General features: G+C 45.0%; 2 protein-coding genes and 1 pseudogene across 14 annotated transcripts in view; 2 read left to right on the forward strand and 1 right to left on the reverse strand.

The window, feature by feature from the left end:
* Positions 1–1,780, reverse strand: part of PRDM10 (PR/SET domain 10) — a 44,979-nt gene extending 43,199 nt beyond the window's left edge. For 3 of the 6 annotated variants that reach the window (XM_064634510.1, XM_064634509.1, XM_064634508.1), the window contains exon 1: positions 550–767. The gene's annotated coding sequence lies outside the window, so the exon portion shown is untranslated. Of the gene's footprint in view, positions 1–549; positions 768–1,583 lie in introns of those variants that run through there. The other 3 variants (XM_064634512.1, XM_064634511.1, XM_064634513.1) reach the window with 3 other exon arrangements.
* LOC135401844 (uncharacterized) lies at positions 414–18,663 on the forward strand (annotated as a pseudogene).
* Positions 18,664–19,316: 653 nt separating this feature from the next.
* The window catches only part of APLP2 (amyloid beta precursor like protein 2), a 46,492-nt gene continuing 42,167 nt past the window's right edge, over positions 19,317–23,641 (forward strand). For all 8 annotated transcript variants that reach the window (XM_064634516.1, XM_064634521.1, XM_064634517.1 and 5 more), the window contains exon 1: positions 19,317–19,469. In XM_064634516.1, coding sequence (XP_064490586.1) covers positions 19,389–19,469 — 81 coding nt within the window. In that variant the 5' untranslated portion in view covers positions 19,317–19,388. The remainder of the gene's footprint in view (positions 19,470–23,641) is intronic.

Genomic DNA, 23,641 nt, shown 5'->3' on the forward strand with positions numbered 1-23,641 from the left:
GTGCTTGTTCATTCTTTAAGGGCCTGTAAGAATCACAAATATATCATGATACAACAGACAGGTTGGTCCTCAGGTACCAAAAAATGCATTGCAAATACTGACCCTTCATTTGTCAAGGCTATGGAGGTCAGTATCTTAAACTAGGTTTAAATTCTGATTTAGGGCCCCTGCAAGAGTCCTCCTGAGGCTTTGAAACGAACAGTGAACAAGAGGTGACCACACATAGCTTGGAAGATCTTGTACAGTGAAATAACCCTATAAAGCTGAGTTTTCTCTTTAGGATGAGTAATTCTGAAAGGCACAGCACCAGAACCTCATTTTTCCATTCCAACTTAATCATTTAACAAGCTCCCACAAATTTTTAATGGAACCGTGGAGTTTCAGGAGAAGGAACAGGACAAGCCACCGCCAAAATGCGGGGAGCAAAAGATGCACAAAAAGCTACATTCTATAACCACATCGCAGACCACAAGAACAGGGGTTTTGGCAAAGACAACCACGGTGGCACCAAGACCAGCACCAGGAGAGCAGTGAACCCACAGCTCCCACCTGCAGCAGCTGCTCTTGCTCACACTGGGACCCTCATGGACAGAACCACCTCAGGGCAGTGGGGAAGGGGCTGCCTTCCCTCCACACCAAGCCTCAGGGCTGCCCAGCTGGGAGCCTTTCCCTGCTGGGCCCACACCGGTGCCCAAAGGGTCCCCTGACACCCCCCTGGGGCAGGACCCCATGAAGTTGGGACCCCACGACGGGCAAGCCCCCACGGTCCCTCAGAGGGCGGACTGCCAGCCCCGCCTCCCCCACCTGCACCCCCTTATATAACCTACGCGGCCCCCCACCGCCTCACACAGCCAATCCGAAGACGGGGTGCGACGCCCCCTCCCCTAAATAGACCAATAGGAGGCAGGGGCGCGAGGCCAGCGGCCAATCAGCAGGCGCGCGTGCCCCCCCCCCCCCCCCCGCCAGACCGCCCGCTCTCCGCCGCCCCCCCCGGCCCCGCCTGAGGGCCCCGCGCCATCGGCCCCCCGGGAGGGCGCCCGGCGGTCAGCCGGCCCCGACCACTGCGGGCCCGGGGGGGACGCGGGCCGCTGGCCAGAGCACGGGCAGCGCGGGGGGCACGGGCCGGCAGCGCAGGGCAGGGGAGCCGTGCTAACCGCAGGGCGAGCGGCCCAGAGCAGTGGTGGAGGATGAGACCCCCGCAGTGCCGGGGGGGGCAAAAAGATGGCTGCGGCAGCCCCCCCCGCTGCTGAGGTGCCGGGGTCCGGACTGTACCACGCAGGGAGGGGGAGAGCAGGGGTGGGGGCAGCCCCTTCTCTTCGCGTCCGGGGCGGGTGGGGGATCCCGGCTGGGCCGAGGCGGGGGGGGAGAGCGGACTGTACCTCTCCCGCGGGGGGGGGGGAAGGGGAATGAGTGCGCCGTGCTCCCCCCCCCCACTGGCGGGAGCCAACGGTTTATCCCGGCCCCGCACCGCCAGCTCTGGGCGCCATCTTGGGTGCGACTAAAACAACAAGTCCAAAACCCCCGGCGAGTCCCCGCGGCGTCCCCGGGCCGCGCTGCCCTCCCGGACCGTCCCATCGCGTTACCTGAGGGGGTCCCGTGCGGGCGCCGTGCCCCGGCCGCCGCCGCCGGCCGCGCGGCGGCCCCGAACCCCCCCACCTGTCCTCACCTCACAATGGTAGCTGCAGAGCGGGAGGGGGGGGCGGCCGCCCGGGCCTCATTAGCATAATCTGCCTGGCAACAGGCCGTGGCGCCGCGCGCTGATTGGCTGAAGCGTCTCCGCCCGCCACGATGGGGCACAAAACTGCTCCAGGGAGGGCTCGGAGTACCCAGGTCAGGGGGCTGGGGGTGGGGGTAGGGGTACAGGTACAGGGGACTGGAGGACCGGGGCCCGCGGGGAGGGGACGGGACGGGGGGGACCCCGGCCCGCGCTTTCGCTCCCCCCTGCGGCTGCGCGCGGCCAATCAGGGCGTCGCTCTCATCCCCGCCGGAGATATCTCCGCCAATCAGGACGCGCCTTTCATCGCGGTGCTCCGCCTCCTGCTGTGGGAGGCGATGTGGGGGCCGCGGGCAGCGCCCCCTGCTGGCGGGGCGGGGCAGCGCGGGGCGCCCCCTGGCGGCGGGGAGGGCCGAGGGGCGATTCCCCCACAACCCACTCCCCATTCCCAAATTTTCCAGGACAGGACGTCCATCCCCTCTGGATAATGAGGTGACCCCCCCCACAGTTCTCCTGGGCTCCAGGCCCCACACCCCGTCAGCCCCATCTGACAGCCCCTGGTACTACAATTACCTAAAATAGTGTCAAAGCCAGCAGGTTTCACCAGAATTTCACTTAAAAGCTGAGGCACGAGCTATTAATATCTGTTGAGGATGAGGAAATGCCCCCAAAAAGGGCTTCTTCTGCCTCACAGGGCCCTAACTGGTGCTATAATTTACATTTTTTCACACACTTGGGAAGCTTTTTGATCTGGTAGCTGAGTAGATATTTTTTAAACAAGACAATCTCTGTGTTTAGGACCTTTTAAGTTTATTCCAAATGGCTCCATGAACTTTGTGTGCACAAAACCACTGTTCTCTGCAGCGTGGGCAGCCACAGATCTTGCAATGGCCTATTGCGGGCAACTGACCCAAACCCAGGAGCACGGAAAGGGGAAATTTGGGTTAGAAATGAGTCACTGCTTTTACAGAACTGGTTCTGCTCATTCTCTGCCCTGGGAGAACAGCAAGAAAGTCTGATCTTGGTGCAATTATGTCTAATTTTCCATTAGGTCTGTCTTTTTAAAGCCTGGACTAGTATTTTAAATTAAGAGCTGCAGGTGCATATTGAAATCATCCCCTGTTGTACTGACCCAGCCCTTCCATGAGCAATCAAAATTTAAAGAAAACCCCCCCGAGATGCAAATTTTCTAACCTGCGCTTAGGAAATTGACCTTAAAATGTTAGATACAGGTTTCAAACCTGAAATGAGCAGAATTAGCTTAATTTAGAAGCTTTCGGGGTCTTTTTCCCCTTTCACAATACCTTTTTATGCCTCTGGGCAGTTGTCTTAATTTGAATTATGGCAGTTATGGAGTCGATTTATTCCTCTGTCCTATAAAATCAGTTTTGATTTCATTTTACCACATTGAAACATTAGGAGAGCTAATAGTAATACATAAAGCCAAACAAAACTGCTTTATTTCTCGTAAGTCTTAACAGGTACATGTATTACTTTTTTAACAAGTCAGTGTTTTCAGTGTTATATTTTTATTTGGGGTTTCCAAGAGTCTCCCTAACATTTTGAAGATTTGCTGGCTCATATTGAATGCTATCCCACGGGTTTTTTTCCCCTCTGAGCCAAATCAGTGCAAGTTTCCAGTGGCTGCAGATGCTGCTCTGATTCATCCCCTGCAGTCTCTGGGCTCTGATGTAATGCCCATTGTAATTCCCATGTTCCATGTGTTGTTGCTGGTGCTCCAGCACAGGCTTTGTTTTCTTTGCTGGCAGAGAGAGGAGCCCTCACAGGGGGTTTATTTATTTATTTCTAATCTTCATGAAATACATGAAACCACCCCTGGTCTGGAGCAGTGCTGGGACCCGCCACCAAATTCTCCTTCTCTCCCTCATCTCCTGGCTCAGCAGATCCACATCTCCATCCCTGCACCACCTCATTTGGTGCTTCAGCACCTCCTCCCATCCTGCCTGTTCTGTCTCTCCCCTCTGGCCACTCCAAGGCTCATTTTCCACTGTTTCCCACTGACTGTTTTCTCCCTCATTCTGTATAGAAAAGCACATTGCAACCCCACCTCATTTAATTTATTCATTAATATCAATTTGCCCTCTTTCACTTGTACCTCCTCACCCTTTCCTTTTACCCACTAAAACCACTCTCAAGTCTCTGCCTTAAAAACAAGCCTCCCACACCTTGACCACACTCCTTAAAGCTCTAAACCCTAAACCCCCTAGAAATATTTTTCTTGTCCCATCTATCCCCCTTTGTTTCAGGTTTTGTCGGGGTTATTGGATTTTTCTCCATGACATAATCTCATTTTAAGGAGCACGTAGATTAAAACATGACAAAGAAAAATGCTCAAGTGCTCTAAATTCACTTGAGTTATAGAAGCAGCCACTGCCTCGCTGGCACTGGTGACCTCCCAGCCTCCATCTGTGCATGACAAGTAGGTACTTAGGCCCAGATTCCCAAATTAAACTACACACAGAATTGGGCTATGGATTGTGGCACCCACCTCCCTCCCCTTGTGCGAGTCAGCAGCTGGCTGTGATTTAAAACCCCAATCTAGGAGATGGAAAAACTTCAGCTCTCTCCCTGTGTCTGTTAAAACCTGCTAAATTATAATGCAACTGAAATGGAATTACTTTTCATCCTGCACAGAGAATACAAAACATTAAGGGAATGATGTGAATTCACTAGTTTAGAGCAAGCCACAATAAATTTAATTAAAGTGTCCTCATGTAAAACACATGCAAATACAGCAAAGTTATCTTAGTTTGGTTCTCAGGATCATTTTGCCCCTAAAAAATTAGTGTTTTGTTTTTTAACATGCTGAATTAATCCCTTTAACTGCAAGAAAAGGTTTGACTAAGGGAAGTTTGGGGTCAGTGTTTTAACACCTAATGATCAACATTTTAAGTGATTTTATTTTAAATGAAAAGCATACCATCTCATCCCACACATTCACTATCAGCTCTCTGTGTCTGATCTGTAGTCACATCCCGCAATGTTTATTAATAAATATAAAGCAACACAGAAATAAGCCAGGAAACAACTCTCATCACCCCCCTTAATCTTCACTGGGTAAAAGATGCAGCAAGTTTCAGGAAAAGAGAGCTTTTCAGTTCACTGAAAATCTATTTAGCAAAGCCCTATTGGGGTGTAGGGATGGGAAAAGTGAGTTCTGGCTGCCAAAATGCCTGCAGGGAAAATACTTTGCCACTCACACTCCAATATCTCTTTGACTCCATTCTAACAATATTTATGGAGGCTGCTGCTGCTCATGATGGGGCCTCGAAATCTCAGTGTTTAGGGAAGATAAAAATCAACCAGGAGTTGAGCATTTCACAGGTTTGGATGTAAAAACTGCCTCTTCACAAGCTTCTGCTGGATGAGAACGAGATTTTTTTCCTTCTTCTCCTAGCTGCTCCTGTGCAGCCCCAGCCCTTCTACAGGCAGCAGGTTGTGGTCCCAATCAACCCAGTTCAGAATTCCAGTGCAGCCCAGTTCTCCTCTGCATTGCCAGACTTGTTATTTCTTGAAGCACTTCCCAGAAATCTCACTGGACAGATGTAGTTCAACTTCAAATCCAGGTCAGCTTCTCTTCATTGGGATTCCTGGTGATTTAGTGCACACATTCCTCTGGGAAAGGACCTCAACCACCATCAGCCTTAAAACCCTTCCAGCACCACTCTAAAGGAATCCCTATAGTCCTTGTCCCACATATTTAAATTATGCTGCTATAGTTGGGTATCTGAGGTGGCACAATGACATACTGAAGCTAGGGACAACATGGGAACTTTTAATTTTATTTTGTAACTTCCCCACAAACCTCTTGTAGTGTTGAATATGATTGTCCAGATATAATTATTCTGCAAGATTAGCTATAATGGTTGGTTTGACACAAAACCCAGGGTGGATTTTTTTGAACTGCTATAGCCAGGAATAAATTCTTTTGGAAATTCTTGAGGTTTTACATGGGATCACAGGGAGCTGCTGAGGCTGGAAAGGGGATTTCCCTCTTGAGTTCAAGAGAATCCACTGCCCAGCTCTGGTTGTGTAGAACTGCCGTTAACAGGAAATTAACTGCAAAATAAACACAGAGCCTGTTTGGGTTTCCTCTCCATTAAATAGGCTGGAATGACTCAGGCAACTCAGATATTTCAGAGTTTGCCAGAAACTTATATAAAGGTTGGATATTCTCTACTAAAATTACTCCTGTATTACATTATATTGCTATCTTTAAAAAGAGAAAAATCAGTGTAAAGATTTTATTTTGAATGAAAAACATACCATTAGCTAAGGCATTTCATCCCATACATTCACTATTCGCTCTTTGCCTGATCTGTACCCACCCAAGTAGCATTTACCCTTTAATATTTAATGGGAAATATAAAGAGGCACAAAATTAAGCCAGGAAACTGGCTTAAAATTTAACAGGCTGGCTTTAAAATTTACAGGATTTAAAAGTATTTTTGATTTTTCTAGAAGGTTTCCCTGTCTCCAGCACTGGGAAAGAACTTGAAACGTATCCCTTCAATTGCATTTTTCAAAAAAAAAGTGATGATTATATGACAGAATCAGCCTTACCCTGCCTTTGTTGGGAAAGAAGGGATCTTCAGAGATAGTCCTCCTGCTTCTGAATTTGGTAGATAAATAAAGGAAGCAACATAGAAACAAGTTCAGTGATAACTTGTGGCTGCTGTCTAAACATCTACCATGTTTTCTTTAAAAGAAAAAAAATCCTACTTTATGATGTAATTTAGTACACATACCAACCCCATACTCTGTTTATCTTGCCTTTTTATAGAGCAGCCAAAAGTAAGTTGCCTAGCTGGGAAAACTCCATATCCTTTTTCAGTATGTATAGGGATAAAAATACTTATCTGTCAGATGCTCAGTCTTCCTCCTTCCCCAGGGGTTAGAAATTAGAAGTCTGACCTCCTCATGGATGGAGGAGTTGGCAAAGGAGTTTCCAAGCCACCACCTCCTCTCCATCACAGACACCACAGTGAATAACCTGAGCAGGATTTCTCTTGAGAGAAACTGAGGCTTTTATTCTTGCAGCCTTGAACAAGAGACTAAAAACATCACTGAAGACAAGGCTGGGTTTTTTCCAAAGCTTATTCTACTTGCTTGTTCTTGTGCCAACATTTGCATGCAGTTTAAAGAGGGTCTCTATCCTTGCCCCAGTGTCTACTCTCCTGATGTGTTTATAGACAGGTACATCCTCCCGTCAAGTTTGTTTTGTCAGAAACAAACCACATTTCTTTCATCTTCTCCTGTCCAAAAATTCCTCATTCTCAGCTGTCTGACCAGCTCCTCTGCTCCGCACGGACAACAGGGCTTTTACAGAGAACATTTCATTTTAGGTGATGCAGTTTTAGAAGCTCTTACAAATTTTTAAGTGTAAAAAATGTCCCCTGGGATGTCTTCAGCTCTTACCCAAAAACCTGCATCTCTAAGCTCGTGGAAATATTCACCAGTCACAGTCTCATCCTTCAGTACCTAAAGGAGATGACTAAGACTCATCTGGAGATGGCAGCAGGGACGTTCAGAAATCCAGGGTCTGAGGCAAGTTCAAGAGAATGAGGCAGGGCTGAGGTCAGAACTAGCATCAGTCTACAATTTAGTGATAAAAATTAGACAAAATCCAACAGTAACTTTCCAATACCAGAGCAACAGGACAAAGTCAAGGGCTGTAACCAGTTAGAACCAACCCCAGGCTGAAATCAAGCACTCCACTAGTATTGCTCAGACAAGGCATGAGGCCCCTGAGCTGGGCTTAAATAGGACTCCTGGGCCTGTGGCTGGAGAGCCCAGGTGAAGCTTATCAGGATTTATTAGTGGTCCCAGGGCTCTGGTATGTCCTGCAGTGCTCCCAAGTGCTGCAGGGAAGAGCTTTGCTTGCAGCCTTGGGTTCTTGTCAAAGTTGTTTTGCTTTGCTTTCTCTGTAAACTTACAATTTGAGTTTCTCTTAAGTTTAGTATTTGTATTGCTCCCCTATTTATGAATGGCTTATGGGACTGGTACAAAAAAAGACTTTAAAAAAAGTAGAATTATAGTTGCATTCTTTATTTTTTTCTTAATTTTAAACCTTTATTTACTGTATTTTCAAGTCTTCCCTTAATTTTTTATCATAGCAAGTTGAAAGTTAGATTTTTAAAAAGAAAACTACGGGTGAAATTTTTCCACAGCATTCTGGGATTTGGAGTTTAAGTGGAAGAAAACCACCATTTGCCAGGTGGGTGGTGTTGCACTGCTGCCACCACCTCGGGGTCTGGGGTCTCCTGGGTGAGCAGGCACTGGGGCTGGATTGAGTTAGATGTCATTTTGGATTGCATTCAAAATATTTTTGCAGTTGGATGTGTCCTTCCAGGAGGGAGTTGTCTGGGTAGAAAAGAAATGTTTGCTTCAGGGGATGATTAGTTTAAGGGAGGGAATGTTTTCAAACTTAACTGAGTTGGAAGGTAAGTGTATTCCACCCACGCTGGAGACAGATACCTGAATGCCTTGGAAAACAAGTATTTGAGGAGAAGAGAAGGAATCAAATGGAGTAAGTGCCAGGATTTGCCAGGGAGTTGGTGCTGCCTTATCTGTGCAGCTGACAACCCCCAAGGATGTCACCTCGCACAGCCATTGAGTGGAGCCACAGATTCTGCCCTGGTGCAGAGATGGCTCCAGATGAGAAACTCCTGCTGCCACACACACAGGAAAAACAGAAAAATGTGCTGCTCAGGGGAAAAGAGCTGCCCAGAGCAGGGAATTCTGGCAGACCCTCTGCTGTGCTTCAGGCAAACGCCACCAGAGGAAGGATGTGGATCCCGGAGGCTGTGATGAAAAACCATGTCTGCTTCCCCCAAACCTTTCAGTGAACAGAACTTAACCCAATTATTTCAAGCTAGTCTCATTTTTTTTCTTTCTTTTTTTTTCATGCAGGAAATAATCCTCATTGTTACAGCTCATGTGATGTTATCCAGGTGCACCCAAACGTTCTACATTCCAGGTGTGCCCAGGCACCTGGCCAGCCTGACCCAAAACAAAGGTGGTTTCTTCAAAGCAGTGGATTTACACGGTAAAGTTATGCCACCACTTTGCATTTCTGTTATTATGGAATTGTTCAACTGTTGCTTTGAACTCCTGTAACCCCAGCCTGCACACAGTGGAAAAATTCTGGGTTTGCTTGCCTGAGCATGAGGTTACAGCTCACAATAAAGGGTTTGCTGCAGTTCCAGCTGAGTGTTCCTGTCTCCTGCATCATGGCAGGTTTTCTGCCTTCCTTTTGCAGGGATCCCTCTGGAGATTTGTTTCAAGGGTTTTGCTGATAGAGTAGAATTGGTATTTCCCAGGGCTCTACACTCCCTTTGCTTGGGAAGACTGTCTTTAAAGCCAATACGCTCCAGTGGGAGCTCAGGTTGGATCTGGGCTCTTCAGTTTTATCAAAGCATCCCAGATTTTGATCCCTGATTTTCAAAATACTCAAAAATTGGCTCCTCAGTGAATTTGCCTGAATAATAGAGGAGCACAGTAATAACAAGGGCATTTCTTAAAGCCAATTTTGAATAATTCTGATTAAGAGATTTGCCAGCTGCAGGCCCAGCCCCTCAGTAGCCACTTTTTACACTGAAATACCTTTTCACCACTGTGGTAAGATTCTCTTGAAAGTTATTCTTATAGTTGCTGAGGTATTTAGGAAGGCAAAGGCCAGGAATAGGCCTAAGATGACAAGGTCATTTTTCACTCCTCAGATGAGCTTGATAAGGCTGAATTCATCTCCCTGGTGAGTTCCGTTTCACCCAAAAATAGCCTAAAAGTTGGCTGAGCAGCTTCACATCATCATGGTTCTCCTCACCTGCAAAAGGCTGTAAATGCCCAGAGAAGCTGTGGCTGCCCCATCCCTGGAAGTGTCCAAGGCCAGGTGGATGAGGCCTGGAGCAACCTGGGCTAGTGGGAGGTGTCCCTGCCCATGGCAGGGGATGGAGTGAGATGATCTTTGAGATCTCTTCCAACCCAAGCCACTCTGTGATCTTCTGTGTTCATCTTTATACTGAATTCCACATTCCAGCACCCCTTCTCTTCCCTTTCCTCATTAATTTCCTGCAGAACTTCCAGGACACATGCTGATAATGCCTGTTTGCCCTTTTTCCATCTCTTACCTAGTTTTATTTTCACCTGTTCACTTTCTCTTTATAGTGATTGCAGAAACTGTAGAAAAAAAATGTTAAAATAATAGTCTTTTGTTTAGTATAGAGCAACTGCAACACAGGAAACCACACTGAAGGTATAATTAAGACTAAAAGCCAATCCAGTATTTCTGTGACACCTGCTGGGAGTTTATCTCTTTTCACAGTCTTTCACCAGGTTTTCTTTCACAGCCGACATGTTGGTTGATAACAGAAATAGGAAATAAAGAGGAATGAAAGAGCCCTGTGCTGTACAGAATGCTGGCTTCTCTCACCATGAAATGCTCAATAGTGAATTATGCAATTGTTGAAAAGCTATTAGCAAATACTGGAGTTAAAGGTGGAAAAAAGACTTAACAAGTGCAATATTTTTCCTTCTCTGATTTTAAAGAAACATCTTCCCAGCAAATAGAACAACTTATATAGCCATAAACTCATTTAAATCTTATTTTTCATTGCTGTACTTCTTGGATACTCCTTTGGTAACTGATTTCCTGCCCTATGCCAGATGCTGTTTTCATTCACAATGGAATAACAGTGCTCTGGGAGTGATATCACAGTATCATTGCACAGCTCTTATTGTGACTTCTCAAATTTAACGTTCTGAAATACGCTCTTTGTTGGTTGTGTGGGGAGTTTCAGATCTAGGGTTTGATTGAAGTCAGCCTGTAAGAAAAAAAAAAAAGAGAGAACAGAGCCTGGAGAACTTGGCCAGTTTGCAATGTGCAGAAAAACATGGAAACCAAAGAAGGGCAAAAAGGGAAAATTTGACTGTTTGATATATTCTTGTATAGGTGGAGGGAAAACTTGAAATAAGACTTGTGTTAAGTCCTTGTTTTTTAGGTTTTGAGGTGGTGCAGGTATTTAATTACTGACACTGCCAAGGGATCTACCCTGTGCTCATGCTGGATGATCCAGATGATGCTGGATCAGCACGTGGTGTTGGCCAAGGGGGACACCTGGCTCAGGGCTGCTCTCATTTCACCCTCTGGCCACAGCTCCAGCTCTGCACCCACGTGCTAAAGGAAGTGCACCAAATACAAATAATTTCTAGTTTTTCATCCAGACCCAGGTTTAGGCCCTTCTAAACACAGGCCAGGAACTTTGCAGTTCCCTGTTGTGAACTGTAGTTTTCCTCTCATGCCAGCACAGTTCCATCCTTTGCTGGGATAAGGTTTATGAAAACTGGTGTATGTGTTTGTGCCAGTGTCAGTGTGCATAGAAATGATTCTTTTGAAGGGTTATGTAAAGATATATTTTCTAGAAGACAGAACAAATAGAAGGAATCCAGTTGAGTTACTTAAGGCCTGATCGTGCATGGAGTGGAGCACTCTGAATTTTAAATGCAGATTAGAGCGCTTGCATCCCACAGTTCCCTCTAAGGTTGCAGGGTGTGTCTGTGTGTCTATGCATTTGTTTAAGCATAAATTGCGCTAAGGACATAATTATATATGCTTATTCCCCCCCTTAGAAGTAAACTCGTAATTATGAAAAAGAAAGGGAGATGGAAGACATTCCTTTGGCAGTTGGGAAGAGAATATTGATTTAACATCTTTGCTAAGTAGACACTTCTTTTGGATTGCTTTTTAGCCTTCCCTGTCAAAAAAAGGAGCTGGCAAATGGGTCTGTGGTCCAGCTGTATTTTCAGGAAGTATGGAAAAGGTCTCATTAGACTTTCGAAGAGACAAGAGGGAGATATTTATCATACACAATGGAATATTGATGTATTTAAATGTGCTGATCTAGGAGATTTTAAAAAATAGAAAATGCAGTCAAATTTTGCCTTCTTTGTAGTCCACTGAGACTGCACCAGGTAATATGTTGAGGAAAAACTTAGCCAAAAGCAGTTTTGAGGTAAACTATTAAAATGCAGATAAATGAAGATGTCTGCTGACCCCAAGGATCTGCATTCATGTGGCGAAGGTTTCATTACTCACACTGCAATGCTTTCTGAAGTATATTTTTGTATCATCATTTCCCATTTTAAATTCAGCTCTTAAATCCCAAAAGGGAATTAACTACCAGCCATTTGCATTTTAAAGGGAAAACTCAAACCTCAATGGAGTGCTCTACTTAAGGCTCCTTTTATGTAACTTAACCAATGAGCTGCATCTTGGTGGAGACCTTGGGGAGTCAACCAAGTGACTAGGACAAGGAAAAGCCTAGACTTGGAGGAATCCTTGTAATTTGCTTCAGAAAATGCTGAATATGCTGATATCATTGTGAAGCTCTCCTGCAAAATGGTGTTTTTCGTTATTGTAGGGCAAACTGTCTTTAATGTTGTGGGGGAAAAGGAATCTTCAAGCCTTAGTGAGCTGGGAGGGGAGAGCACAGGCTGTTCTCTCTTCCTGTGTGTGAGGGAAAATCACAGTAAAGTAAAGTTGTAAAATAAAGGGAGCAACTTTGAATTCAGCCCTTTGCAAGACATGAGAAAAGACTGTTGGAAAGTTACAGGATGGGGATTTTTTTTTTTTTTTAAAGATCTCTCAGGAGCTGACTCATCTTCTGAGAAAATGTGATTGAGGAGAAGAACTGAGGGGGCTGTGCTCCGCCTCAGGCCATAGGTCTGGGGTGGAAGTTGTAGGCAGCCTACTCCTTCCCTTGGAGACACTGGGATTCATCTTCTCCTCACATGGCCCAGTTCCTTTCATCTGTGTTCTGCTCTTTGCCTTTATTCACCTGACAGTGACTTCAAATACATATATTTCTCTATTTCTTATAACCACAGAACCTCTATCCCAACTTCTTGCTGCCAAGGCACTGCTACGTCTCATTTTCTTGTGGCCCCTCCAAAGAACTCTGTTTCAAAGGTTATAAAAACCCTGGAGCACAATACGAAGCCTCTCTCTTGAATGAGTTTATAAATCAATAGTGCTGGAGAGCCCTGTCTGTGTTTGGGGCATTGGAATAAAAAACTTGTAGAGTGAGTTTAGAGGTATGAGTTCCTGTGACTGTAAATTTGAGTATCCCACTGATTTTTATTTTTGTATTTTTTCCCCCCCCTAACTCTCAGTTGAGGACCAGGCTGCTGATTAGACAAGGCCCCTCGGTTGCTTCCCAAAGGTGACAGTGCTGGAGGGCAAAGCTGCAGGTCCCTGTGGCTCCTGGAGCACAACTCCTGCGTCTCCAGGGTGTGCATTTCCAGCACCTAAAGTAAATATTCCTGTGTTGAAATAAGAAGAATGACTGGGTGGTTGGGAGCTGTGAGGCTCCTAAGGGTGATGGTAACAGGAAATGTCTTAATATTTGTTTAAATAGAATGATGCAAACTGCAGCTTTCTGTGCTGATACTGGATTAAAGTGAGTAAGGAGGGGATTTTTGGAGTTATTTTGCTTCTAAGTGGACCAGAAAAATAAGCACTTAAAGGTATCGTGCAGCTGATGGAAATCTACAGTTCCCAGTAATTTGCATCAACAGGCATGATGTGTCTCCTAGACTTTTTAAATTCCTTGTTGCCTGTTCCTGTGTCATCAGTTCCTTCCTCACACACCCTGTTGGTTGCAAACTGAGTAACTACTCAAACAACTGATGGGGAGAAATAAAAGGTGACTTTGGTGTGCCATGAAAGAGCTTGTTAGCACAGGTTACTCCATGATGCCTGATGGAGCAGGCACTGAATCAGACCTGATTGTGGAGGGAGGGGTAGATTTTTTTACTGTTGAATTGCACTTATCTTCAAAGCTACTGCAAATGATTCCACGTTTATTCAGCAGAAGTCTTGAGGTTTTTATATTCCATGTTTTTCGTTGCTGTGCCATTTGTTAAGATGATTTGGCTTTTAATCTACCAATGAATACTAAATGAAGAGTTCAATCATGAATCAGATCTCTTCTTTTGCTTGCCAGTAACACAAGCCATTTTTATTTTCCATTTCAGGTTTCTTTTACAGTAGAGGACAAAAATAAATTATGAGTGAAAAGAAGTTAAAATTGTTCCTCTTGAGCAACTCTCCTGCATCAACGCTTAATCCTTCCAGTATGTCTGATGTCATTAATCATTCTGCTGTAATATTTGACACACACCTTTGTGGGACAAATTAAGATCTAATATAAAAGCTGCAATAATACTGACTTATGTGGAACTGCAGCTAATTATAACATATTTGAATTTTCATCTTTCATAGAAGACCTCTATAAAATGAACCACCTTTCACACTGATGAAATGAGACTGAGACAGGCAAGCAGATGAGGGGAGAGGGAAGGAACATCCAAGGACAACAAAAGGAATCTCAGCACCATAATGAGCCAATATCTGTGGAAAATATGCTCAGTTGGTGGTGGATTCTTTTTAATTGTGGGATTTTTTTTTTTCTCTTTAAGTTCTCAGATGGCTTTCCTACCACGACTGTGGTGCTCAGCTTATTTAACCTGGAGTGGTTTGGTTGCCTTGATACATGAATGACTGATCCTGCAATCTTCAGAGATTAAATGTCACTTCGTCTTCACAGGTGGACTAGAAGAAATAAAGAAGACAGGATGCCATTGCAGGAAGATATTACAATGCAAGAGGGTGAGAGTTTACTACATATTTTCTGCAACGCAGCCTCTCCTTCCTCTCTGCCCCCAGTGTCTTCACTGTGCCTTTATTTGTAGACCTTTTGACCCTCAATTTTTTGAGTTCCCTGTGTCAGGGTCAGTGTTTGTGTTCAGCTCCTTGGAGAAGCATCAGGCTTTGCTCTGCCTTGAGATCCTGCCAGTGCCCAAAGCCTCAGATCCATCTGGAGAGAGATAATGAGCAGCATAAATTCCCAGTTTGTGTATTAGCTAAAAAGGAGGTTAGGCTCTGCTATTTCTGCATTTGGGATCCTCAGTCTGAGTGTAGGCTCATTACTCTATTGAATTATATATCACAGGTAATTTAATTTCCTGGATAGTGAATCCTACAGATGTGCAACTCTATCCCAAAATGGATTCCTTATGTCTCTCAGACACTGCTTTTGCCTTGGGTAGTCTTCAGAAAAACAGTTAAATTCACCATGATCACTGGTTTTGCCCTCCATCTAGAAATGTGAGGAAATCATAGAGTTTGGCACATTTTCTGAATGCTGAGATTCATGTGCAGGGTGTTGAAGGAGCAGCAGCTTCCTTTAGCAGCCATGCTCTTGCTGTGCTGGCTTTAAGCATCCTGGATTAATGTATTTTTCATTTTCCAATGCAATGCCACCTTTTTCCTGTGCTGGTGCTTCAGCAAAGCAGTAATATCTCCACACCTAACTGAAGGGTTATTTTGAAGTTTGTAGTTCCAGGAGAGTGGGGATTTATGCCAGGATTGTTTCCTTAGCAGTGTGTAGACAAGGATTGTGCTGCTAGAGATGAACACACCACAAACTGCTCTTCACGTCTACCCACTTGAAACATCTCAGCCCACCTGTGTGGAAGCCAAATTAATGGCACTGTTTCAGGCATGGAACAGAGCAGTGGGAAAATGGCCATAGAGTTAAGGGTTCATAGATACAATGAAGGGCAGATTTTCTCCCTTCCCTGCCAAGCCTTTTTGAAGATGTTTTTGAGCAGAAATAGAAAGGCTTGTTGTCCACCACGATTTACTGTGTCACTTCCTTTTCACAGATTCCTGTGCTGCTTCTCCTCACACCTGCAATTATTCCTGCAATTATTATTTATCGCTGTTTTTATAGTATGACTCCACTTGCAATGCATCTGTTCTTATTTATTTTCCAGTCTTTCAGTTTCCTAAACTTCACTGTATTCCCGTAGAAATCACCTTTCTGTTTCTAAGCTCCTGTCTGCCTTGTGTTATCTCTCAAGGCCTGGAAGCTCTCTGTGCCTTTTTTGTTGCCCTCTTTCTATGGAACATCTTCCTCCTCTCTGTATATCTTAAAGCCAATTTCTCCTGCAGTTGCCTCCATCTCACTGCTGCTGAACTTCCTACGTCTTGTCCCCAGCGTGTTGTCCTTTGAGTCACAGATGGAAGGCTGGGCTGCAAAACTGCAGGAACCCTGGACTTCCACACAGAAATGTTGCAGCCAAATATAGATGACCGATTCCAGAGCACGTTGGCAACCTTCTGATGTTATTTCTGGATTTGGAGAAGTATTATTTCCCACAGGCACTTACATAGCTGGATGTTGATCACGTTTTAGTTGGCTAATAACAGTTTTGCACTGCTTTGTGTCCCTCACACAGCCCTGGTGACAGGCAGAGGTTTTTTTCCAAGAGTTGGGGCAGTTAATTGTGTATAATTTGTGCAAGTTGTACACTGTATTTTTTCTAGAAGCACTGTTTAGTATTTCTTATATTGCTGAATTGTGTTCAGCAGTAATAATATTGTATGATTGCAATACTCCAATAATAAGTAAAAAGGAGTTCTTTACTAAATCCCACCACATGCTGTAGTAGTTTTCTAACTTTAGTTTGCATTCTACCTCCTAAAACCCAGACTGACTGAACCCTACCTCTGCCAGCTCTTCCTTGCACATACTGGCACACAGAGCTAATGCAAATGATAGGATCTTCCATTTAAATCTTCAGTGAAGATTTTTAATTAAAAGAGCTGTATAATATTACAATTCACAGGCTAGATTGATTTTATGATTTTTTTTTTGTGGAGTTTAAGAGAATGGTGAGACTATTTGAAGACTTTCTTACTTCTCTGAACTCGTTCTCCAGGTACTGGCAGGATCTCATCAGTTTGCTAAAGTTGCTGCTCCCAGAGACTTTAATGGTATACCAAATACATTTCTCTATGACTTCTGTTTGCTCCTTTTATCTAGAGTTTAACATTACCCTCTCAGAGCACATTTTTGCAATCACAAATATGCTCTTTCTGTTTACACAGTCATGGTCTCGCAAGTGCTAACGGGCAGAGATGTTCACTTGAGAATTTCTTACAGAATAAACAGTAGCAGCCAAAGGTGAGGATGAGATTCCTAGTGCTTCGTTAGCACTGATGTCCTGGGGATGGCACCGAGAGCCCTGGGAACAAGCGTGTAAAATGGGATTCTTGGAAAGTTAACAGCAGGAAGGGTGTTCTAGGGAATGCTGCAGCATTGATTCAAACTGGTGCTGTTGTCACAGGCAACAGACAAGTACCAGTGCTCACCTGGAAGAGATCTGTACACTGAATTAACCACAACCATTGAGAGTGCCAGCACACCTGCATAAACCCCTTCTCCCATGTTGACAGCAGTCATCTGAAAACAGTCTTTTCTAAAGCCTTTCCATGCTGAAGGCCATTGGGTATTTTTTCCCAGCTGCTGGAATGCCATTTGCATCTTGCTGTATCTCCATCTCCCTCCCTCCCCTCCTGCAGTTGTATGAATTTAGTTGCATCACCAAGGAATGAACAAGATCTGGTGGCTTAAACCTTTTTTTTTCTGGGGCCTTTTAGTCCTGGGAGGACTGATCTCTGTATGATGGGGAATGTGTTATAGGATAACACTTGGAATCAGGGCTGTCTCAGTCAGGGTTGTGAACGTGAATTAATACTCACCAAGCACTACGTAAATATTAAAAGTATATTAATTTATATAGCACTTTAAATACTATATAAATTCAACCTCCAATGAAAGCTGCTATCCAAAGATTTATAAAGAACTTGTACATTTTTACCTGGGAAGGAAGAAAAATCCCTCCTTTTCTCAAACAAGGGAAAAGCCTAACTCAGAATGTCTTGTTATTTACTCATGTATTTATTTTACACAATAAAATATTTACATTAAATGTGTCAGTTTTCAAAAACAACTTGTTACTTAATTTTTCAACTGAATTTGGCCAAGTGGAAAAGGAAATTAAATATGCCAGAGGACTGCAGTAAAAGAGATATAAGAGTTTTCAAATTGTGTGAGAAAGAGACTATAATAAATGACCAGTGGACTGGTCAGCTGTTTTAATTAAAACTGGGCTTATTGATCTATCATAGATTTGCCCCATTTGCAACATTTCGGCAATATTCCTATTTCAGAAAATAGCACTTGGAAGAGACATTAAAGAACATGGAAGCTGCAAGTGGAAAGGTTTTATAACTATGTGACATTTTGTACTATGGTCTTTTTCCATCCTATATTAGCACCTCACATATCTTCATACAAAAAGGCATAGATTCTATAGAATCTATAGGATAGTCTATCCTGGTCTGGTGGAAGGTATCCCTGCCCATGGCAGGGGGATGGAACAAGATGAGCTTTTCCAACCCAATCCACTGTGTGATTCCATTATACTGCTTTTCTAACTTAATTCTTATGAGTTCACTGTTTATTTGTGCTTAAAAAAAACAACCCTAAAATATATTGGTTTACATCAGATTTTTCAAGGTGTCATGTTCTTCAAACCAGTGAGATCTTTCAGCGGTTGCATCTTCAGTGTGGGCATTTGTCATGCCTGAACTGATTGATGTACATTTCTATTGGGAAAACTAAATAAAGTACTAAAAAGGGGATAATAATTGTTCTGCACCAATGTGGAAGGACTGTGGTATCAGCTGCTTCTGTTGGTAGCTCTGATTTGTTCCTGAAAGGCTTATTTTAAATTTCTGTTTATAAGTAATGTGGTGAAATTCAAATAGCCTCAATGCAAATCTGGCACAAATCCCCTTGGTTTTTAAGCCAGAAATGTGTCTTTAAATAGTGGCTCCAACAGTGGCAGAACATCTGCATTGGAAGCAACTGGTGCCGTGCTCTGGTTGAAAGGAAAGGCACGGCTGTGTCACACCCATGGCTGCACAAACTGGAGATGGTGAATGTGATGTTTAATTAAATATTTAATTAAATACTTGTCTGTTGTTTAATAAAAGTTTATGTTTTGCTGTGTTTACAGAGGTTGGCAGCACATGTGTTGTCTTCTCTTCCAGGTAGTACCTGGTGAGTATCCAGTGTTGGCAGCAGGATGAAGAAATTGATGATTATTATTCAATAGTTGTATTTTAAGAATATATATATATATATATATGTATATAAAAGCACAACTGTATCGAGTTTTATTGTGAACCAAGAAGGGCTGGGAACTTGCTGCTCCCACCATGGTTCAAGGGCTTTAAGGAACCAGGAGTGGATGTAGAGCTGGTTTTTTGAGTGGGAAACCTTGTTGTTTTCTTTCTAGATGAGGAAAACGCCTCCCTTGGCTTTTCCTACCCCAGAGCCCCCTCGCTCACCGCAGTGCTGAGCAGTGTTCAGTCCACAGACCCCCCATACAGCCCACGGCCTTCTCGGGTTAATGTCTGTGGCAGCCTGGGGTGACAAAGGCGGGGTGCCGGCGGTGACGCGGCCCAGTCATAGCCCGCGAACTTTCCCCTCAGGGTTCCCCTCAGCCCCGGCCGCCATTTCCTGCCGGGGCAGCCTCGCCCTCTCCTCTCCTCCTCCTATTGGCTACCAGCGGCGCCGGGGCGGGCCTCGGCTCCATTTACCTCGGTGGGCGGGGTCTCTCCGCAGCGCTGCGCGGCGATTGGCTGGCGTGGCTGTCAGTCGGTGCGGGGGCGGGGCGTGGAGAGGCGGGGCCCCGCGGGGGCGCTGCGGCCGCAGTCGCGCTCGGGCGGCGGCGGGTGATGGCGGCGGCGATGGGCTCCGCGCTCCTGCTGCTCCTGGTGCTCCTCGGGCCCGCGGCCGCGCTCGCCGGATACATAGAGGTGTGTGCGGGCTGTCGGGGCGTGTGTGCGGGCGGCTGGGCCTCCCCTAGGGGTACCTGCTGCGCCGGCGGGAGATAAGCGGGGTTCGGGGTGTCTCGGCGGGTGTGGAACCCACTCCACCTTGTCCGGCCTCCCCGAGTCCTTCCCGCGGCGGAGAGTTCGCGTTTTCCCCGTGGTCTCGGGAAAGCCGCATCCCTCAGGCCTCTCACCTGGCCGAGAGCTCCGTCTCATCGGGATGCTCGGGGCTGGTTTTTTTTTGGGAAGTGACCTCGGCATTCTTGGCACGGGCGCAGGAGCGGCGAGCTTCAGATGAGTCTGGAAGAGTGTTAAAAGGCAATGTCATAGAGAAAAGCCTCGGTTAAACGAATTCATTTGTTTGTTGATGGATCCTAAGTAAATCTTCGGGTTGGAACTGGTACCTTGGCTTTCGGGGGAGATGCTTCAGCCGAGTGTAAAGGTTGTGCATTTCACATAGAAAAGGCTTAGATGCTTATATGTATAAATATCTATATACATGTATATAGATATATGCACACCCATATACATATATAAACAGACGTATACATATATGAATATATATGTATATAACTTTTGTCTATATGAAATATATACTGCATTTGTATATATGAAAGTAATTGCAGGGGGGAAATTCCATCTTTGTCCCTAAAACCAAACACTCGTGTAATTCAGCTCTCTGAACAGCAAGATGAGCAGGGGAAAATCTTGCTATTTTAAAAACTTGATGCTATAACCTGTTTATTAGAGGGAAGCATCAAAACAAGGAGCAAAGTACGTGCTGAGCTCCAGACACGTAAATAAGGGTTTAATAATCTAAGCCTCGGTGTTGTTTGGAAATGCAAAACAGCTGCATCTGTCTTGTGTAGGTTCTGGATTATTTAGGGAGAGAGAAAGAACAGGCTTGTGGCTGCTTGTGAATGGCTTGATTTGAGAGTTTACAGTAAATTTTGGCTAGCTTGGTTAAGCAGAACATGTACCTTAGTGTGGTGCAAAAATCCAAAGCCTTGAGCCGGCGATAATTCCTAACGGGCACTAAGCTGGTTTGGGATATTTTTAATATGTGCTGCGTGGAGTTGGTGTAGTCCGTGATTTCTACTTGTTTCACTGCTACTGAGGAACAGTATTCCTCCTACTTTGCACCAATCCTTGTCTTAAATTCCTGTAAATCAAGGGAACATGCTGTTAACTGTGGAAGAACTTGTGCGGAGGTTCTCTCGTAGGAAGGGTGGTGGAGCTGCTCCGAGGGTGTGGAGCTCATCCCAGCTCAGCTTCCTTGGCATTGCCTTGATGGTGGGGACTGTCCTGGCTGCTGGTGTCACATCCAGTCCCTTCCACCTGTTTGGAAACTCCTCCAGCTGTAGGTCACTTCCTCCCTTACACTCGAGGCAAATTCGGCTGCCATGCACATCCCTCTGGAATCCACTGCTTATGGACATGTGCTACGAGATACCAGCTCGGAAAACATTATCTGTGGTTTTATTCCAAAGCCTGGTGTCCGTGTGATGAAGCAGATCCCAGGGTTTGCCAGTGCCAGGGTTTGGCACAGAGGGAGACCAGCAGTGTCTCAGCTCGGCTCCCCCAGCCCCGGAGAACAGGGGCATTGACCTTTTGGAAAAGGATTAAAATGAAACCATTCCGGTAATGCAGTTTGCATCCTTGGAAGGCACGGAATCTACCTTCATCTGCTGGCACTGTGGCATTCTAATCCTTATTTTTGCTGCGTCCTCTCCCATTGTCTCGCTGGTGGGGGACTGCAGCTCTTGAGAGAGAGCTTTTCTCAAGAATCTTTCTCGATGCAGAAGAGAAAGGAAGATTTAGGAAGCTAAATGCTTACTGTTCTTGGGTTTTCCTTACTGGATTTTATCAGATAATGTGAGAAAAATATGCAAGAAATTGATTTTTTTCAATAATCGAGCTGCCGTTTGAAAGTTAAGGGAAGCAGTGTCTGCAGTTATTAGTTGAGTTGCATTGGCACGGTCCCATTAGGTAGATTTTCTATCTCGCGATTATCTCCCAGTCCCTGTCCCTGGAACACCCGCTAATCTTCTTATCAACTACAATTTGTTTTTCTTTCTCTCCTGTACAGAGCAAGGGGAGTGGCAGTTTATTTTTTCTTTTAAATTTTTGGTATCTGAAGCCTTGAAAAGGGCATTCCCACGGGCTGTTCCTGGTGACAGTCAGTCTCCCCTTCCAGATCCTCGTGTGTGGATGGCAGATAACCTCTGACAGTCTCTCTTCCAAATGAGTTGGAATATAAGAGCTTAGAGAAACTGTGGATCCCAGCAATTGATGTTTTACTTTAGTGTATGCCTGAATTTTGCTTGTTTTGCTTGTGAAGTCCCAAGGAACCTCAAATAGGACACTGATGCCAAGTGGAAAAAGAAAATAAATCTATGTTAATTTGATCTGTATTCCAATGATAAACTACTTCTGCTGTGCCCTCAAGGCCTTTAGAGATGCAAAGTTTCTTTTTTATCACTTGACCTTTTCATGTAATCAGATCTGAGGCAATGCAGACTCGATATTGCTTTTTTTAATCGCGTTTGGTCTTTTTCCAAACCTCAGTGCTTACATCTGTTACCTGCCTGTTTGAAATCACCAGGATTTGGGGTGAGACAAAAAACAAGGGTGTGTTTTGCAGCAGAATTCAAGTTATTATTTTTATCTTGCATTGCTTAAATTCTCCCCGACAAAAATATCAGCCTTGTGCCGTTTCTGCAGACCTTGGGGACTTCTAATTGCCTGCTGCATCAAACAAAGAACTCCACCTAGGGAAATTTCCACTTGGTGTTTGAGTCCTGAGTAGAAACAGCTCACGAAAATTCCAGTCCTGAGCCCGTGGCCTTTAGTTTGCTTTCAGCTCCTGAAACTTCTCTTCCCAGGGTTAGGAAATATGCTTTCCTATGAAGGTGATTATATTCAATGGCTCTTCTGAGCCCCACATCTCTGAGGCAGAGATGTGGAAATAAAGCAAATCTGATACTGCAGGGAGGCTCTGGAATTTCTGCTGCGTTGTAGGATGCCACGGGAAGGTAAGCTCTGCTCTTCGGAGGGGGCCTTCAACTCTCCTTGTTTCACCTGTGAAATCATTATCAGCACTGTTATTTAGGCATTAATATCTCTATCAGGGATTGAATGACTTTTTTGTTAATGTGGTTGTTGCATCACCTGAGTTATTCAAAGCCTGTTCTGTGGGTGGCTTTAGCTGTATTATAATTACACACTGAACTCCTCCAGCACTGAGAGTGCAGGGATCTGTGTGCACCATCCGTGTGCTCTCTATCACTTGTGCTTCTCTCTAGATGTGGCTTGTAAAACTTCTTCTGCTTTTCCCTGTTTGTTCGTCTTTTGGAGGCGTATGGACTCAGTCTTGGAAACATAAGTCACTTTGACTGCAGCATCTGCTTCTACACATGTACTTAAACCAGAGCCTCGTTCCTCAGTTGAAAATAAAAGAGAAATGCAGCATCCCCAGCTATTCCTTGTTAGAACACAGAGCCTTTCCCTCTGTTTCTCCACTTGGGCCTTTCAGACTCTGCTCATTAACTCCTCAGGCTTCCTGAATTGACATAATCACTCAGACTCTTGCTCTTGTGCTTCTCCTGTCTTGCAGTAAAACTTGGTGCCATTGATTTCTAGTTCAGGCAGTCAGCACCTCTGAAACACGGGGCTAGTTTAAGATGATGCTCTCTTTTAATTGGAACACTTCAAATACTCACAATGGCCTAGAAACCCTTCTGAGGAGGCTCCTGATTCAGAGCTGTACTTGAACTCACGACACTGCTCCTTTTCCCCCCTCCCCCCCGAAGTGTTGTTTGCGCCCATGATGGACACGTTCTGCTTTCTCTACCTGCAGTGAGTTTATCATACGCAAATGGCATCTCCTGCCCCGGGTTTTACCTGCTGCTTATCTTAAATGGCCAGTCTTCGCAAGCGAAGATTTGGGAAAGGTCATAAACCCTTCGAGCCTGCGCAGTGGATTTTTTAGGTGAGACACAGCGTGCGCTGAACTGAGCCCACCCTTTAATCCTGAGGTTCATCTGCCGGGGCCGAGCAAAGCTTGGACAGTGGCAGTGAGGTCCCCAGGACGTAGCTGGATTGCCATACAAGGCTGACGAGCTCCAGCTGCCCGGGGGTCTAGTGGTTAGAGTGCA

Source organism: Pseudopipra pipra, chromosome 23, assembly GCF_036250125.1.
Source record: "Pseudopipra pipra isolate bDixPip1 chromosome 23, bDixPip1.hap1, whole genome shotgun sequence".
In the NCBI taxonomy this organism is placed as follows: Eukaryota; Metazoa; Chordata; class Aves; order Passeriformes; family Pipridae; genus Pseudopipra; species Pseudopipra pipra.